The sequence below is a fragment of the Corylus avellana genome, chromosome ca5, assembly GCF_901000735.1.
Source record: "Corylus avellana chromosome ca5, CavTom2PMs-1.0".
NCBI lineage: Eukaryota > Viridiplantae > Streptophyta > Magnoliopsida > Fagales > Betulaceae > Corylus > Corylus avellana.
The window spans coordinates 3,621,816-3,640,892 of record NC_081545.1 but is presented as its reverse complement, the minus strand read 5'-3'; the positions used below and the strand labels follow the sequence as shown (position 1 = coordinate 3,640,892).

At 36.6% G+C, this 19,077-nt stretch overlaps 2 protein-coding genes across 5 annotated transcripts; one reads left to right on the top strand and one right to left on the bottom strand.

The window, feature by feature from the left end:
- Positions 1-1,041: 1,041 nt before the first annotated feature.
- On the bottom strand, positions 1,042-6,937 carry LOC132182385 (dihydrolipoyllysine-residue succinyltransferase component of 2-oxoglutarate dehydrogenase complex 2, mitochondrial-like). 4 transcript variants are annotated; one of them, XM_059595617.1, is made up of 15 exons: positions 6,809-6,937; positions 6,384-6,452; positions 6,135-6,218; positions 5,424-5,484; positions 5,262-5,286; positions 4,564-4,634; positions 4,345-4,419; positions 4,136-4,191; positions 3,950-3,994; positions 3,525-3,812; positions 3,315-3,409; positions 2,912-3,002; positions 2,691-2,801; positions 1,835-2,029; positions 1,042-1,600 (listed from the first exon to the last, which is right to left on the bottom strand). In XM_059595617.1, exons 2-15 carry the CDS (start codon positions 6,417-6,419, stop codon positions 1,409-1,411), a joined length of 1,425 nt encoding a protein of 474 aa, XP_059451600.1. In that variant the 5' UTR covers positions 6,420-6,452; positions 6,809-6,937; the 3' UTR covers positions 1,042-1,408. The 4 variants fall into 4 exon arrangements, with proteins under 4 accessions (XP_059451600.1, XP_059451599.1, XP_059451601.1 ...); XM_059595616.1 differs by having other exon boundaries at positions 6,384-6,449; XM_059595618.1 differs by having other exon boundaries at positions 6,384-6,442.
- Positions 6,938-14,104: 7,167 nt separating this feature from the next.
- LOC132183165 (uncharacterized) lies at positions 14,105-18,504 on the top strand. The gene is made up of 2 exons (XM_059596565.1): positions 14,105-14,472; positions 17,925-18,504. Exons 1-2 carry the CDS (start codon positions 14,190-14,192, stop codon positions 18,305-18,307), a joined length of 666 nt encoding a protein of 221 aa, XP_059452548.1. The 5' UTR covers positions 14,105-14,189; the 3' UTR covers positions 18,308-18,504.
- Positions 18,505-19,077: the final 573 nt, after the last annotated feature.

Sequence of the window (19,077 nt, the reverse complement as noted above, 5' to 3'; positions counted from 1 at the left end):
ACTGCTCGCAGAGGTGAATAAATGGATATCCCAGCTGGAAAGGTGAATAAATGGGTAAAATAGCCACTCTCCCGAGGGTTCAATGCGGTTACCACAAAATGGTCATATATACTTTCAAGTCTGCTATGCTGTCCGACATAAAATACGGAAGATTTTCGGAATTGGCATAGCAGAACTGTAATACCATGGCTTCGAACTGTACTAAGAGAACCGTTTACTGAGAAATAGAGAGGACAGGTTATCATAAAACTCCCTCCCCCTCTGCTGGAGCGGACAGCTTTTTTACCGAGTTGGAGGAATTTATTTTTCAACTCACTATATAAAAATGACGTGTTCATTTTTTTAATAACATGTGAAATGCACATATTTTTTTTATAAAGTTATTTCAACTGTCTTTGCGATTTTTACATGTTCAGTTATTTCAACTGTCTTTGTGATTTTTACATGTTCAAGGTACACCATTTTTATAGACCGAGTTGGAAGAAGTTTTTTCCACTTAGTTTGAAGGAAAATTTTGTCCTGCAAGAGCCAAGTTTTATTGGGCATGAGAAACTCAATGGTTTCATTCTTTTATGCAATGGTTTCATTCTTTTATGCTCTCTACGTGTTTGGTTGCATTGAAAAGATCATCTTCTATGTTCTTTCTCTTTTAAGGACTGAAAAAGTATTGATTGGTATAAACCAAAGAGCCAAGCGTCGCCATAGTAGGCGTTGAGACAAAGACCAAGATCTATGATGAATTTGTCTTCCATCGCCCTTGCCCAACTCTTCTTTCGACATTTCGGAGGTGGAGTAGGGCAGAAATTGCCTCCACTGGAAAACGGAGGTGACCTTGACTTTCCAACAGAGGTGAGTACAGAAAGCGGAAAACCCATTTTCACCTCCATTTCCGATGCCCACGCCAATTTCCAAAGATGGTACTTTGTCATTTTGAGGAAGTGCCTTCTTTAGTGGAGTGGGTTTAATTGTTCAAATGGGCCAACTCTGTTCAATTCTAGACATTGCCTAGGAAAAACGAAGAGGCAAAATAATAAAACAAGATAAAAACGGAGTTGTAACAACTCCAGCCAACAGATAAATAACATTGTTATACATATACTGTGTCAATCCTTCATTGAAGGATCTTGTATTATACAGACTCAAGGCTTATACATGATATTGAAAAGAATTGATTGTCCAGTCAAAAGGACATCTACAATTTGAACACATGAAAGTACTTTGGTATGCAAATCCAGAACCCATAGCATGAAAACATGACATGGTTCTTTCTTGTAAACAAGTGAACTAAAGTAGTTTCAGAACTTTATGGCATCGCAGATCAAAAAAGACATCTCTACAAAATTTTAGAGCTGAGATGTTATTCTGGCTAAAATTGAATTACCAGCAATTTGGGAATTCGAGAGAAACTTCATATATCAAGGAGAAGCCTGCGAGGGTCCTCTACAACATCTTTGATGCGGCGCAAGAAAAACACAGCCTCCCTCCCGTCAATCAGCCGATGATCGTATGTCAACGCAATATACATCATTGGCCTAGGAACAATATTACCCCCAACAACCATTGGACGGCTAACTATTGAGTGCATGCCTAATATAGCCGACTGCCAAAATAAGCAATGGGGTGAATTGGTGGAACTTCGGCCAATAACAAGAATACTATTAAAAAACAAACAAAATGAAATGATGTGACATCATTTACACTATTAAATGCATGCAACAACAGTAAATCCTAACCATTAAATAACTCCTTTCTATTTCACTTGAAATGGAAAGGATTGTGTTCAAAGAATAATGTAAAAAAAAATCAGCAACCAAGACAATTGCATGAGCATTACCTGTGGTGGGTTGATGATTGGTGTACTCAAAAGACTTCCATAGACACCACCGTTTGATATTGTGAATGTACCTCCAGCCATTTCATCAATTGATATAGAACCATCATTTGCCTTCTTAGCTAGAGTATTTATTTCCTTCTCTATATCGGCAAAGTTCATCTTCTCAGAATTGCGGATAACTGGAACAACGAGGCCCTTGAATAAGAAAGGAATTTCGTCGTTGTTAGCTGAACATATATAGATAATTAATTTGATGTGAAGCTGCAATTCATCTGACTAAAAGCTCATGTCATGTGGTTGAAGAACAGCTCAAGTAAGTTGAACGCTGCATATTAGCAATAGCTAAGAATAAGGTTTTATCATCCTTCAGTACCACGTGAAAATTTTGATTATCTATATAATGTAGTTATAACTTCAGCTAGTATCTTGAACTTCATCAAAGCTAAGAATAAGGCTTTGTCAATTAAATCTGCGGAAGCATATTTGGTAATAGATATCAAAGAATCATTTCCTTTATCCTCCTGTGGGTCCAGGACTAGTTCTTAAAAAATAGCGACAAATAAAATGATAACATTGAAGATGACAGTCTACACAAACTGAATTTGGTTCTTGATAATTCTGGGGGCACTAGTCAATTAATTGTGAACAAAAAATATTAAAAGCCTTAAACTGCCAATTCAATTAAATCCATCTATGTCTTCTGTATCTTAAGCAATGAAAACTTCTACTTGTTCAGAATTTTAAAAGGCAAAAGTTATTAATCTCAGGATTTGACAACTTAATGGAACTCATTTTTCAGGTAAGTTTCAGAAAGTCTGAAAAAATACAAAACTGAATCGATGGAATTCGGCCATACCTTAGGAGTCCCAACAGCAATGCTAATATCAATGTAATCTCGATATATGATATCATCACCATCAATGACAGCATTGACAACTGGCTGACTCTGAAGCGCAGTAACAGCAGCCTGAACCAAATTAGAATGAGCTTAAGAACATGCGCAAACAGTACACATTTTCCAAGATCATCAAATATGTGAAGGCACTTCAAACATATGACATACTACTTTGTACATACTTTCACGAAGCCTGACATAAGTCCTAATTTAACTCCATGCTTTTCAACAAAGGCATCTTTATAATCTGAACGGAGCTTCATCAAGTTTGTCCTGCATTATACAGAAAATTAACCAAGTGAGAAAGAGAGCCATATAACAGTCATTTCAGGAACAAAAAGGAAAAAATGACATAGTGAAGTAGCACTTCGAAATCCATAATTATGATATTCATTAGTTTATCGTCTTTTCCTTTCTCCTTGAGGCATGGCATTACATTCAGTAAAAATAGGACAGTTGTCAAATTCAGTGTAAACGGGAAAAGCCTGATAATCAGATTACGAAGACTTTTAAAAGAAAGAAAATTTTATGAAATTAGACATGGTTGATCCTTAAATGTGGAAAGGAAAGATGATTCACACTTACATATCAACCTCATTAAATGTGCTCAGCAAAGCAAATGTATTCTGAGAATCTTTCAAGCGTGTTGCAACCCGTTTCCTGAGTCTTGTCATGGGAACCTAGACAGGATAAGACAAGATAATACTTTAGTATTTCCTTACCATTGGAGGAGAATACATAATAAAGATACAAAGATGTATTTTTCTTCCATGAAGAAGAAACTCTCAAACTTACTCGTCTTTCCCTATCCTTGGGAGGAAGCTGGGGTTCTGAAGCTGTGTGTTTAGGAGCTGGAGAAGGTCCTTTTGCCTTGGGTTGTGATGGAGATGGTTCTTTAATCTTCTCCTTGATAGGAGCGGTCTCTGCTTTGGGGATTTGCTTCTCTGCACTTTCCTCCTGTTCAGGAGGTGGTGGATGAGCAGCAACCTTTTCTGATGGAGCTTGTGTCACACCTTCACCTGATTTTGAGATGACAGCAATCTTGGTACCTGGTTCCACAGTATCACCTTCCTTGGCCACAAACTAGAACCAAATGCATTTGCCAAAAAGGAAAAAGAAAGGGATCACCACAACAGTATAACTCAATCCACTTTAAGCAGAAAAAAGTGTGCTGAATGAACATTCAACTATTTCATATTGCCATATTACTGAAATATTACCTTTTGAATGATGCCAGCTTCAGGACTAACTACATCAATTGTCACCTTGTTGGGAAAAACAAAAAAAATCAATCATATCAATGGTAAATAATATTAGCGATGACTCTTCTTGATACTTGAAAATTAAAAGATCTATCAATTATTTAAAATAAAAATAAATAAATAAATAAACTTCTCTGCAGTTACCTTATCAGTTTCAATTTGAGCAATAGGTTCATCAACTGCAACTCTGTCCCCAGGTTCTGCTCATAGTGTAAAGATGAGTCTCAGAAGGTATTCAATTCATGCATATGTATGCCAGAATGTATATAAGTTCAAGCATATACAATTATACGATAAAATTCTTAAGGAATGAAAAGCATCACAATTCACAACGCAGCTGGAGAATAACATACTCTTTAGGAAATTTGCTAGAGTGCCATCAGTTATAGATTCACCCATGAAAGGAACAACAGCCTCAACCAGGTCTCCTACAATGCACGATGGAACAGTTAAAACTAGGCAACTCCAGCATATGTGAACACGTGAGCATACACAAACATAAACACATAAAAGCATATGAAAAAATCAAACTAAGATAAGGGATCCGCACAAGCACATAAACTATAAATTACCATTGTCCGAAGAAAATGATCTATTCCTCAATCGAACAAAGGGCTCAGCTTGAAATAGTGTTGTAACTTCCCTGCCAAAAAGAAAAAGGGTGCAAAATGAACAAGAAACCAGAGGACGAGAAAGATTCACAAGGAGTAGAACCCTTTTTTATGTTTCAATCCTTCCTAGCTTGGAAGAATCGGATTCTCTTCCCAGATTAAGGATGTAAGCGGTAGAATACAGAAAAGGGTTTTCATTCTAGAAGAAGAGATCAAGTTTGCAAACATCAAGAAGAATCCTAAGTTTTATAAAAGTAAAAGGTGTGGCATAGTACAATCAGATGTCTTGGACCACCTGTTTTCTCATGTTATATGACATGGTTAATATGGTGATAAATTCCAAAAGGGGCTTTTCAAATAAAGTGGTCCAAGACTGTCAGTTTACAATCTCTTAAGTCAGATTCGTCTGATATCTCATATATTTCCAATTATGGTGTTTAAGACATGCTCGAAATTTGGAGCTAAAAATGTTGGTCTGTGCAACCACCCTCCACCCACCTTTCCCCCCTCTCTCAAGAAAGGATTTAACCAAAAAAAAAAAAAAAAAAAAGGACAAGAAAGTACAGTCGGAAACAGCTCTTTTTTTTTCTTTCTTTCTTTTTTTTTTTCAGGTGGGGGGAGGGGGAGGCAGAAAAGACAAAAGATGAGAGCTCACTGACCTCGGCTTTGAATGGGCATGACCTCCTATAACAAAGGAATTTGAATAAATCAATCACAGGAATTTGAATAAATCAATCACAGCAAAAGAAAACAGAATCACACATGTAAATAAGTTCCCAGCAAGTAGCACATTCATTCAATAAATTTTTCCAAAAGATCACCTAAAAAAGTGTGGTAACTAGAGCTCTGGACATGCTCAAATCCTTTCCCAGCGAGCAAAGCCTGCACAGATCAACAGCCATAATATTGGAAACTTTCTACAATATTGGGGCAAGGACAAGATATACAAGGGAGAAATCTTTCTCAATTTCAAACACAAGCTAATAGGTGGAAAGAATTTTTTTTTTTTTTTTTTTTCTCTTTTCTTTTACTTTGATGAACACAAGCTGCTTTGTAAAGCTATATTCTATCAGAATTTAAGCCTAGATGTTGCTCAGACATTTTCTCCTTTTTTTTTTTTCTTTTTTTTTTTGTTGTAAATGCTGCTTAAGTATGGGACCCTCACAGCTTATCAATTTCAGCCAAATGACTATCACGGGAAAAAAAAAAAAAAAAAAAGTAATAAAGAAAAGCTTCACCAAGTTCTGTGCTTATAACCATCAATTCACAGTCAAACCAATGACTCTCATGGAGCAATTTTTCACATTGTTTAACATACTCAATCCACATTCCACTGACCAAATTTTTTTGCGAAACCCACATATATTCGATTGCAACATCCACATTTATTATATATATATATATATATGATGCTGTTCAGGAAAAGAGATTGAAACCATTTCACCAATATTACAATGAGATCTCCAATTATTTACACGGAAAATCCACCCAGAAACTTACAAGAGCAACTAAAAACAATAATTCATTGGTACCTCTTTCCGAGTTGTCCTGTAACATCTTGCCCCTGACAACACTGAAGGCCTAATCCTCTGCACTGCCTCTCCTAACGTCTTCGGCTACCGATTAACACATGCACAACAAAACCATCCATTGGAAACATAATCACTCCAATAAATCGAAACAAAACCTCAACCATTACATTAGAATAAGACGCAGAAACAAAGATAACGCCATCTATAATAAACAAAAAGAAAATTTTATAGCAAAATTATAATTGATACCGAAGCAACTTTGCGGCGAATTATCTCCCAAATCATTTCTTCGACACTTGCGAGCTGACCTGATCCCTACTATATCAAATCCGGTCCAAATTAACCATAGATAATAACTCAAAAAACAACACCATCTCATGGTCACTGTTTGGTTGCCAAGAAAATTTTAGCAGAAAAAGAAAATCAAAGCAAAAAAAAAAAAAAAAATCGACTCTGCCGCTGTAATCACTTTAATCAGCACAAAAAACTTCAGTTCAGCTGAATTCCAAGGCATCTACTTTTTCTTTTCTTTTCATTTTCTCGGTAACCAAACGGCGGACAAAAGAAAAATAAATGCGACACCGAATTGAAAATCTTCAACTTAATATAAAACAAATTAAACCAAATTCATAGATCTTATTGAACAAAATAAGAATTAGAAGAGAAACTGGTACCTGGTAGAAGATTACGAAGAGTAAGAACAGAATCAGAGACTTCGACGACTATGAAGAAAAAGTATAAATTCGAAGTGGCGAACGAGAGCTTTTAGTGCCAACTTTCTCTACGAGACTACGACCATCAAATGTGCGTTTCAAATTTTGGGATTTACTTTCTGTTTTTTTGGAGGGTTATTGGGTGGTGGCCAATAAGAGCAGCCCACGTCATGATAAAAAAAAAAAAGAGATTATCATATCTATATTAATATACTAATATATTACCATAGGAGTAGGATTTTTTTTTTTTTTTAGTAAGACATAGGAGTAGTAGGATCTTCTAAATCTTATAAAACAATTCTTAAATAATTTAGAAGAAAACCTTAGAAGAACAAGCATTTTTTCAAATTGGGTTCATGTAAATTTTTTCAATTTAGATTATTAGAGTCATTAGACTAATACAAGAGGAGTGCACTTGTCAGAATTAAGTTTCACCTTGAGAAAATATCAAATAAAATAAAAGTACTAATATATTTAAGTGGACTCAACTCTAAACTTTGACTTTTGAGTTCGGGTTAACTCTTAATGCAGGACATTTTTAAAAATGTTAAAAAACTCACAAATAAGACGGAGTTGAACAAGTAAAAGAAAAATTATTGTGATTATTGAGCCACAAACTCAAACCTATACGGATAAATAAATCCATGTCAGGAGAAAACTTTTTTCTTTTTAACATTTTATTTTTATTAATTTATTGTATTTATTGGTAATAAATATTTACGATTAATTTTTGAATTATTTCATCGAAAAAATAAATTGTGATTTGAAAAGACTTATTAGATAATTATTGTATGTATTTATCAGCATATAAAGTTAAAAGAGTAACTGAAAAAAAAAAAAAAAAAAGTTAGATTCTTTGTAATTAATATATGTTAAGATGATAAAGTTTTTTTTTTCCAATTAAAATATAATTACTAAATTCTAGAATTTAGAAAATTAGGAATGTAGTAGAATGTTCCGTGGGGGTCACGGGTTACCGCGTGGCATTTTTCCAGAACCGTCCACGTGAGTGTTTGACCTGAAGGAGGCGTGTCGGACTTGTTCTGATTATTGTGCAACCAACCATGCCTGGTGACGTTGTTATGTGAGACAATAATTATTTAAATATTGTTTCTGGAAAGCAATAATTCTACTCCTAATCTCTATGCACGTTCTTATGCTTCGACTTTTTTTTCCGAATTATTCTTATGTTTATTGACTGCTTAGAAAAAAAAAAAAAAATTATATATTGATTTGCGAACCAATTGTACATGTAAGACCGAGAGTACATAATTCTCTTCAATTCAAATGAACAAAAAAATATTCACTTAATTATATTTAAGGGATAGTTTTATCTTTTCACTTTTTAAAAACAAAAATGTCTTTCAAATATAATGAATAGCATACTCTTTAAGTCTTAAGTTTATTTGAATGGAAGAAAATCCTAATTCGTACTTATAGGATTCGCTCCATATTAATATAGACAACATCCCTAAAAATATAAATGCCTTTACTAAAAAAACAAATAAGAGAATGTGAAATATATATATATAAAATGGTTTTTAAAGTTAGGCTATTTTAAAAAATTTGATTCAATTGAAGTGAGAGAAACTGTCTTTCATGTATTGCCACATGACCAAAGAATATGAATGGTCATTCAATTTCAACTTATTGTCCGTATAGTAATATCCAACCCTAGGCTATAGAGACATCGAAAGCTTTAATCTTGCACTTTTGGCTAAGTAGGGATGGAGGCTGCTCCAACAACCTGGTTCTCTGGTGGCTTAAGTAATGAGGGCAAAATACTTCCCCAATGGTGAGTTTCTCAGTTCAAAATTGGGGAATCGACCTTCATACGCTAGGCGAAGCATTTGGTCTTCAAAAAAGTTGTTGTAGGTTGGTGTAATATGGAGAGTTGGCAATGGTAAGTCGATTAAGATATGGGGTGATCAATGGTTGCCTACCCCAACGCTGTATTCTGTCCAGTCCCCTGTTCGTATTCTTCCCCAAGATGCTCAGGTGAGTGCCCTAATTGATAGATATAAGCACTAGTGGGATGTTAACCTGGTTCAAGATATATTCATGAAAGATGAAGCTGTCACCATCTGTAAGATGTTCATTTTTCCTGCACAGATGGAGGATAAATTGGAGCGGGTATGTACTAGAGATGAAAATTTTTCTGTCCAGAGTGCATACCACCTAGCTAAGACCCTTGTGGATCTAGATAAGGGCTCGTGTTCAAATGTGGGATGCAAAGAAGAATTATGGAGGCATGTGTGGAATGTGCAAATGCCAAGGGTTGTGCAAATGCTTTTATGGAAGGCCTGCCACAACACTCTCCCTACAAAAAGCAATATATACAGATGTCATATTGCTTTGGATCCTGTTTGTCTAATCTGTGAGAGAGAGGAGGAAACAACTAGGCATGCTCCCTGGAGCTGCCTAGGGGCACAAGACGTGTGGTTAGAATGTTCCAAGAAACTACAGAAGTTTATCAGTGCGGAAGATGATTTCTCTCTTATTTTTGGTATGCTTATCGAAAAGTTGGAGGTAGAGGAGGTGCAACTATTTGCGGCCGTAGCGAGGCAAATCTAGTTTCGCTGGAATGTTGTGGTTTTGGGGGGAGCTATGGTTTCCCCTACGGTGGTTATTTAGAAAGCACAAAACCAGATGGAAGAATTTGAAAATGTGGACAAGCTACAAATCCCAGCATTAGTGGTTCCTACAAAGTCCTCGACGAATTGGGAGCTACTGTAATGCTCCGACTTTTCCAGGCAAGCCGTAAGTGAAATTATCCAAATTCTCACGTGACACTACTACTTTTTCCTTACTAAATAACACAACGGAAAACCTGTAGTAAAATTTTCTTTTCTTTTTATAACCAACTCGCTAATAAATACATACCAGAGCTTCTATTATACATCATTATGATATCACAACTTTATCCTCAATACAATGAGTCATAGACGTTGTAAATATAACTAAACTAACCATACTAACTTATGGAAATATTGCTCTTCAAAAGTAGAAACCTCCTGCAAGCCTCAGAGGTAGAAGTCTAATCAGGCGTACGGATCCTCAGCGACAGTCTTTATAGTGACATCTGTAGAATCATTATGGTTTTACAGGTAGAAGCGTGAGTCTACGGCTCAGTAAGTTTAAGCAAACTGACAATTTATAATATGAGCCCATGTTTATTTGAAAATCAATTTTATCACCAATGTTTACTAAATAGCCATGTATGCAGGGTTTTTACAAATGAGTTTTAATAAACGTATGGCTAAATGGTAAACTAGATGATAAATAATTTGATACATAGTAATAAATCATAATAATATTTTCTTGCATTTTCTTATTACATAATTAACTTCACATTTTATAATATGAAGCAGTAAAACAATTCATAACATAATGAGTAAAACGTCATTAAAAGTCATCATAATTTATGTACATATCTTTGCATAACATATCATATCATAACATACATAACATCATAAGTGAATTTATACTCCCACTTATTTCCTGGAGTTTGCTAAGTGTTACCCCACTTAATCGCAAGGTTATTAATAATTTATCTCTCTCACAGCTTTGAGGTGTTGAGCGTGTAACCCTACTCAACCGCTAGGCTGTTAGACAACTTTGTTTCCCCCTTCCTATGAGTTCCTAACATCGGGGTGTCAGGCGCATAATCCCCCCTCTGACCGTTGGGCATTACATGCATTCATACATAACATCATATTTTTCATATCATTATTCTTGTCACAAATCTCGTTTCCCTTCCAAAACTCAACTTCATTTCATAAATCATTTCTTTTGAAAACACATTTTCATGTAAAACATTTCAAAATATATTCATACGTGTAATTATAATAGCTGGGCTCAATAAAATATATTTAACATGCTTTTGTAAAATAATGCAGGGTCAGTAAGTTTGAACTCATCTTTTGAGCTTAAAGTTCCTTATACGTAGTTTCCTTTGTACATTTTTTGCATTAATATTCTACTTTTCACTTTAGCATGTATTTATTTTATTTTATTCCTAAGACTCATTTTAAATCATAGGATCCTTGAAATACCTCGAGAAACATTATTTTCATGCTTTGCCAATTGCCCTTATCCTAAAAATTTGGGCAGCATAACGACATGTTTACAATATCTTGGTATCAATTGGGCATCATAATGATATATCTAAATATCTTAATACTATTTGGGCATCATAACGACTATATAGCATATCTTTTCATATTTTCATACGGGAATTACTACAATATCAATGTAATATTTAATAAAAACTCTAGCATTACTCGGGCATTACAACGACGCTATTATAAAATATCTAATAAAATTTAGGCGGCACAACGACGCATTTGTAGTATTAAAAAGGATGATTGAATATAATATCATTCCCTAAGATATTCAATCACACTTTTTTCGAGCAATTTAGACATCATAACAACATAATTTAAATTTTAATAACTAGAATTGACATAAATTAGGGATAAAAGAATTATACCTAGCACTACCACTTGAAGAAGCTCCAAGCCTATATATATTCTACTACTTATTTATCACTTATTTTTCTTTTCTTTCTTTCTCCCCTCATTTTTTTTTCCTCTCTTTTTGAGCACTTAACTACGTGAGTGAGGGAGAGCGAATTTTTTTTTTTTTTTTTTAAATGAAAAATACTGTACAGAGGTGAGGTATTTATAGCCTATAGGCAGAATTTTTGGGACATAATCGGTATATATTATAAAGCATGAACGGTAAAATAACATAAAAATATTTTTGCTGCAGTTTTTCATTGTGGGCGCCGAAATCTGCAGCTTGGGCATGGAGAGCTTTTGAGAACATTTGAGAATATTGAGAACCTAGAATTTGAAATAGGCGTGAACCAACTTGTACAGTTTTTTAAAAAATTATATTATTATTTTAAAGTGTTGCACCTACTCACAAATATATAACAATTATATATATATTAAGACACCGTAAAATAGTTTTCAGAAAATGATTTTCGTATTTTACGGTATTTACTTCGACGTAAAATAGTGGTCAACGGAAAATATTTTCTTTTTGACCGAAAATTCTTCTTTAATTTTCGAAAAATTGTTTACGGTTTTGAAAATCGTAAACCATTTTTCGACTATGAGCATCTTATTCTTAAATCGACGGACCTTGCTAAGACCCGCCCAGAACCTCACCAGGACTTGACCGGGAGTCGCCCGAGACCTAACCGGAACTTGCCCGGGACTTGGCCGGAACCCGCCCGAGACTTGCCCGGGACCTGCCTGAGACTTGACCGAGACCTGACCGGGACCCGCCAGGGACCCCGGCGAGACCCGCTCAGGACTTGCCCAGGACCAAACTGGGACTTGCCCGGGACCTAACCGGGACCCGCCAGGGACCTCGGCGGGACCTGCAAGGGACTTGTCTGGGACCTGCTCGGGACCTAACTGGGACTTGCCCGGCACCCTCCTGGGACTTGACCGGAACCCGCCCGAGACTTGACCGGGACCCACCCGGGACTTGCTCGGGACCTGCCCTGGACTTGACCGAGATCCGCCCTGGAATTGCTTGAGACTTGACCGGGACCCGCCTGAGACTTGCCCTGGACTTAACCGAGACCTGCTCGGGACTTGATCGAACCTGCTCGGGACTTGATTGAGACCCACCTAAGACTTGCTTGAGACCTCGCCGGGACCCCCCCAAGACTTTACCGAACCTGCCCAAGACCCGCCCGGGACTTACCTGGTCGGGTCCTAGTCAAGTCCTGTCGGGGTCCCAAGCAGGTCCCGGGCGGGTTCTGGTCAAATCCCGACGGGGTCTCGAGTAAGTCGTCGAAGGGTCCAAGGCAAGTCCCAGGCAAGTCTCGATCAAGTCCCAGTGGAGTCCCGGGCAGGCCCCGAGCAAGTCCAGGTCAGGTCCCGATCAAGTCCCTGTCAAGTCCTGGGCGGGTCTCGGGCAAGTCTTGGGCAAGTCCCGGTCAAGTCCTGGTCAAGTCCTGGGCGGGTCCCGAGCGGGTCCCAGTCAAGTCCAGGGTAGGTCCCGGCGAGGTCCCAGACAAGTCCCGGTTCAGTTCCGGGGGAGTCCCAGGCAGGTCCCTGCAAGATCTCGAACAAGTCCCGTGCAGGTCTCGGCGGGGACCTTATTGGAAAAAATATATATAAAAAAAGATATTAAAAAAAATTATTTTCCTTGTGCAAAGTAAACACCGTAAAATGTTTTCGACGGAAAATATTTTCAGGGAAAATAGCTTTCTTGAAAATATTTTACGAAGGAAACCATTTTACGTTGAAGTAAACGGAGCCTAAACTAATTCATTTTTTTTTTTTTAAGTATAATTAAGTAAATCTTGAATGACAAATCATTCATAATACTAATCAGAGCCTAGTTCGAACGGTCAACTTTTCAGTTCAAACTCAGAATATTAAATTAGACATTTTTCTAATATATTTGATTTAACTTAAGATCACAATTTATACTAAAGCATTCTTAGCTATCCTAATAAATTTATCGGGTGTTACAGTTGAGGGAATTCCCTCGTTACTATTTATCATCATTTTTCAAAAAAATCAACATCAAAATATTCTAATTTTTTCACTTTTTTATATCATATAATTTACTTTTTATTATTATTCAAATAAAAAAATCACTACAAAACAAAACTTTTTAACTTTTTTCATACCACTTTTTCATTTTTTTATATCAAACATTCTTACTTTTTTTTCACATCAAAATAACTACAAAACAAAACTTTTTTATTTTTTCATATAACTTTTTATACTAAATATTTTTACGTTTTTTTTTTTTTTTTTTTTTTTTTCACATCAATCTACATCAATTACATTATATAAGCCAACTCATTTATCAAACACCACCTTAATTGGTTGGCATAGTTGTTGATCCTTATTTAAAGAGTCTCCTCTTAGAATAATGTAGAAACCTAATTTGATGACGTGTTTGGTAATCATTTCTTTCAAAAAAGTCGAACTCATTTATTTACGTTATCAAACATTTTTCTTCACAAATAAAAATAATATTGACAACCATTATCTTCTTATTATTTTCATAAAGGCTAGAGCCTTCCGAAAGATACCTCATAAAGGTCAGCAGTTGAGACTTTAATTTTGGACAGTTCATAGTACCTTCAAAAATATCAAGACAAAAAAGCCGTTCGGACCAACGACAACGATTTGCGAACTCACACAATTAACATGTAGCGGAGCCACACCTGAACATGACCCAGTAGGGCATACAGACCGACACAAAATTCAAATCCACCAGTCTCGCTCTCTCTCTCTCTCTGAGTCTCCGCTTCTCTGTAGTGTGGTAGCTAAGCGCTCTGGAGGACACACCACCTTAGAGAATGATACAGCTGCTCTACACCGTGATCGTGGCCGAAATGGTTCTGATCCTGACCCTCCTCTTCAAGAGCCCTCTGCGGAAGCTGGTGATCATAACGTTGGATCGGGTAAAGCGCGGGCGGGGACCAGTCATGCTCTCGACTGTAGCCGGGACCCTCTTCGTGGTGCTTATGTCCAGCGTCTACAGCATGAACAAGATCCAGAGCCGAACGATGGAGGGCGGTGTGGCCAATCCCACGGATCAGGTCCTCATGGCCAAGCACATGCTCGAAGCCTCTCTTATGGGTAATTTCTCACCGTCGATTTGTTTGATTCTTTATTTTTATGGCCAGAAAAAAATGAATGTGTGCGTGCGTGCGTGTGTCAATTTCCCTATTAGAGTTTGATGCTACTTTTATCACTTTCCTTTTTTTTCTCTGTTTGATGTCATGAACTCGTTATTGGGAATTATTTTACCATTTTTGGTAGAAAATTAAATAAATAATTAAATTTGAGATTAAATAAGTTGGGACCCGATTCCATGATGAAGTTCGACCTATTGAGTATTATTTTTTTTAGTTGAAGTGTTTAGAATAAGTGATGATTCAACCGTTACATCAGTTTTGTGAATCTAAGGCTATTGGGTACACACTTGGGTATAGTTGGGATTTGATTAAATCAATTAAAGAAGTGGAGAAAATTTCATTATTATTTTTTGTTGGTGTAGCCAAATGCTATGGAATTTTCTGTTCAAATTTTCCTAATGCAACATACAATTTGTTGCAGTCGTGGTGCAACCGTGTTGATGTGACATATTGAGAGTCTTTCATCAATCGTACGAAATCACTATGTTAAATTTGTAGTTATTGTCCTTCACTTGTCAACAACAATTGTAGCATCGTGGAATCCTAGAATTGTTAATAAGGCTATGTCTTGAAATCAGTTGTTTGATGTCATGAACCCTTGTTCGTGAATATTATCATCGAAATAAGTTGTGATTTGTTAATTTAGTCTATATGTTGAATGCGGGCCATGCGGCTTCCACCCAGCTGAAATCCTCAGCGTTCTCTGTACTTTGTTGGACCATTACAAATAAGAATTCCTTGCGTGATTGCTATGAGCTCTGTCTTTAACCGGTACAGTTTTTCTACATATTGCAACTAATTCATTTGGTGTCACATATTGTTCAAGCTACCAAAGCACTTAGCAGCGGATGATAAGACCCTTAGGTGCATTTAGGTCAAAGTAGAAGTGCTGAGATTGGCCAACATTGTCTGGAGACATAAGGAATTAAAATTGAAAGCTTGATTCTTAGGCATGTGGTGCTCTATTTTGGAAGTGTGACCCAATATGGCTTAATATAAATGGTTCTACTTGTATGGAGGAATCGGATGGGACTGGAATGATTGAAGGGAGAGTTTGTAGCAAGCATATGAGGTTGCCCCCTTTTGAATGCCCTTTTGTATTTAACTTGGTCAGTTACTGCACTTTTATGCGTGCACGCACACACACGTTAGAGTTTATATTATGTGCTTTTGGTTTCTGCAATCTGTTTTGGTCACCCCATCGAGATATGTAGTATATATTAGGGGTTGCAATTCATGTTTGTATGTAAGGTTCGGGTCGAGTCAAGGTATGATTATAAGATTATATAGGTTAACCATAATTCGATCCATTTAATTAAACGGGTCAAACTCCTCAACCTTAATCATCTAATTTTGTATTAGGTTTGTATTGGGCTCGCGGGTCATGTCAAAAATTGTAAGTCATTATGTTGCGTGTTGAGTTTGAGTCGTGTTGAGGCATGTGTATAAGACTATATAAGTCAACTCTAGCCCGACCCTTTTAATTAAATGGGTCAAACTCTTCAATCCTAACTCTTTAATTTCGTGTTGAGTTCGCGGGTTGTGTCAAAAATGCTTATAAGTACGATCCAACAATTGGATATACTTGACTATTACTAATATTAATTGTAAGATTACATCAACTGAGATCTAACGGTTGAAATTAAGTGAACAAGGTCTTATGGACATTCCTCTGGTAGGTGGTAACTTCACGTGATCTAATAACTGTGATCCTCCGTCATGGTCTAAAATTGATAGGTTCCTTCTTTCTCCTGACTTGGAAGCTCAATTTCCTAATATCTCGCATAGGATGCTCCCTAGATTTTTATTAGATCACTTCCCGCTATTACGTGATTGTGGTTATATTGTTTGGAGTAGAGGATATTTCAAGTTTGAGAATATGTGGCTAAAATATGAGGGCTTTGTGGAAAATGTGAATCGATGGTGGTTGTCTTATAGCTTTAGAGGCTCCCATAGTTTTGCCTTGACTCGCAAACTAAAAGCCTTGAAACTCAACTTGAAAAAATAAAACAAGGAGGTATTTGGCAATGTCAAGAAGCAGAAAATGGTTTTTTTGGATGAACTCTGTGATCTTGACATTATTACAGAAGATTCATCCTTATCTGATGTGAAAAAGGCTAGAAAGGCTTAGATTACTAATAACTTAGAAAGGATTACTCTATTGGAAGAAGTAGCTAGAGATTTGTGGGTATCGGTTTTCCGTCTTTTCGGGATAGAATAGGTCATGTCCCAATGGACGGCGGAGTTGTTGGCTAGTTGGAGAGGTCGGTTTGGTAGCGACTGTAATTTAGAAGTATGGAGGATGGTTCATCTTTGTTTGATGTGGTGTATTTGGAGAGAACACAATGCTAGAAATTTTGAAGATTGTGAGAGAACAGTGGCAGAGTTAAAAGCTATGTTGTTCAAAACTCTTTTTGGGTGGATGACCTGCTTTCAACAGTTCTCGCGTTTCTAGTTTTCTAGAATTTCTGAATTTATGTTATTCTTTTTCTCCCTAACGGGGTGTTTTTTTTGTATACTCTCAATGCACTTGGGTTGCACTCCTCTATACTTTTTATAAGATTGAGTTACTTATAAGAAAAAAGTTAATGATCTTGGCCCTAGATTGTCCATTATAACATCGGACTGAATATGTTGGTTAGTTCATAATCTTAGACCTTGGTTGTCGACTTTCATTCTTGTTGGTTCATAGGCTTTTATTTTTTATGGGTTTTTTGTTTTTTGTCTATTTTGGAATAACCGCCCACCCAACCTGGCACGACAATTCTGGCCTGATCTGGCCCAAAATTTCTAGTACGATTGGTGTTGACTTGGGATTGGCGATCTGGCTGTGGGATGCAAGATCTTGCACCTCCATCGCCACCCAGCTACTACCAACCACCGACTCGAAACTGAACCAACAGTAGTCGGTGTTGGCTCGATTTGGCACACTAAACGCATCGGTCAGGGTTAATATCAAAACATCTTTTCGTAGCCCTGCTGGGTTGGCATTTGGAAAGGTTGAAGATAGGGACGGTACTCATCCCTATTGGAATCAGGGCAATGAGGAGTCATAGGATAGCGAGTAGCTCCCTGCCATCAAAAGATACCCGCCCCCTTCGTGAGTTGAGCAGTAGACCTTTCCTATATTAGAAAGGAAGATTATGCAACTTGGCAAAAGCAGCTTGTGGCAGTAGTTTTGGATGATAAGATAAAGACATTAATATTTTTGGTACTACTATGCTGGTAAATTGATGCATATTGGATTAATTGTGTGCTAAGCTGCTTAGACATGGAATACTAAACTTTCCTATTTGCTTGCTTTCTCTATTTGGTTTGTTTTTATTTATTTATTTATTTTGAGTATTATTGTTAGTTGTTGAATCTGATATCCATGTAATCAATTACATGCAGGATTTTTGCTCTTCCTCTCACTGATGATAGATAGATTACATCATTATATAAGAGAGCTTCGTTTACTCAGGAAGACAATGGAGGCTGCAAAAAAACAAAATCGAAGCTTTGAGGATAGCAAAAATGGCGGTTCAGAGGAGGTGAAAGCCTTGGGGGAAGAAATTGCTACATTGAGGGCAAAGGTGAAGAAGCTGGAATCTGAATGTAAGACAAAAACAGAGGAGGCAAAGGCCGCTGAAACTGAATCAGCGGCTCTAAGAAAGCAATCTGAAGGATTCCTGCTGGAATATGACCGTTTGCTGGAGGACAATCAAAGCCTTCGCAACCAGTTGGAGTCAATTGACTCAGGCTTGTCACAGCCTGATAACAAAAAGAGCACTTGAGCCAACGGATACTAAAAATGACAATTTTCTCAATATGTATGAGTACTTTAAAATTGCATTTAGGGGAGGAAAGAAAATGTTTGGGTGCAGTGCCAATTAGGTGTACTATGTTTATGTACAAAGTAAAATGATGCCATGACTAAATTTTCACTTCAACTGGAAATGCTACTCTTATTAAAACAGGGTAATTACTCTTCTCTCCATCTCTCTTATGATTTGATGAGACTGAATTACCCTAAATTAAGGGATTTGATTATGATTATATTATATTCAAATCATCTGATAGCTCTCTATAAATAGAGTTTTTTTCTATTATAAACTTATCAAGGAAAGCTGTAGTAAAAAAAGCTTTAGCGTGTGGATATAGGTTATAGATCAAATTACTTAAAATTTATATATCCTCTTTTTCCCTTATCTATTTAATTTATTTTTAGTTTCTAAACCCGATATTGTTTTCTTTGTGAACCAATTATGTAAGTACATGCACAATCCCACATGCATTCACTGAACAACAGCTAACACATTCGTGAGAATTAAGGTTGTCTATAGATCAAGTTTGCTGATTTATTCACTAAGGGCCACACAGCAGCAAGATTTTGTTTTTTACAGGACAAACAAGATATCAGTTATCATGCCAAATGAGTACGCATATAGCATATCCTTATCCAACAAAATGCTTTACAAAAGGCCTAACAACTTGCCTTTGGAAAAAATTTCTTTTAACCGTAGTGCTTCTAACATCGAACCGGGTCGGATACAAACCAGGCTTC

What these genes read in the sequence shown, in the direction of transcription:
- LOC132182385 (XM_059595617.1), bottom strand. Translation starts at nt 6,419, where the DNA reads ATGATTTGGGAGATAATTCGCCGCAAAGTTGCTTCG. An exon ending in ATCATTTTCTTCGGACAATG is followed by an intron (nt 4,420 to 4,563) that starts GTAATTTATAGT and finishes CGTGCATTGTAG; the next exon opens with GAGACCTGGTTGAGGCTGTT. An exon ending in ACATTTAATGAGGTTGATAT is followed by an intron (nt 3,003 to 3,314) that starts GTAAGTGTGAAT and finishes TGTATAATGCAG; the next exon opens with GACAAACTTGATGAAGCTCC.
- LOC132183165 (XM_059596565.1), top strand. Translation starts at nt 14,190, where the DNA reads ATGATACAGCTGCTCTACACCGTGATCGTGGCCGAAATGGTTCTGATC. An exon ending in GCTCGAAGCCTCTCTTATGG is followed by an intron (nt 14,473 to 17,924) that starts GTAATTTCTCAC and finishes AATTACATGCAG; the next exon opens with GATTTTTGCTCTTCCTCTCA.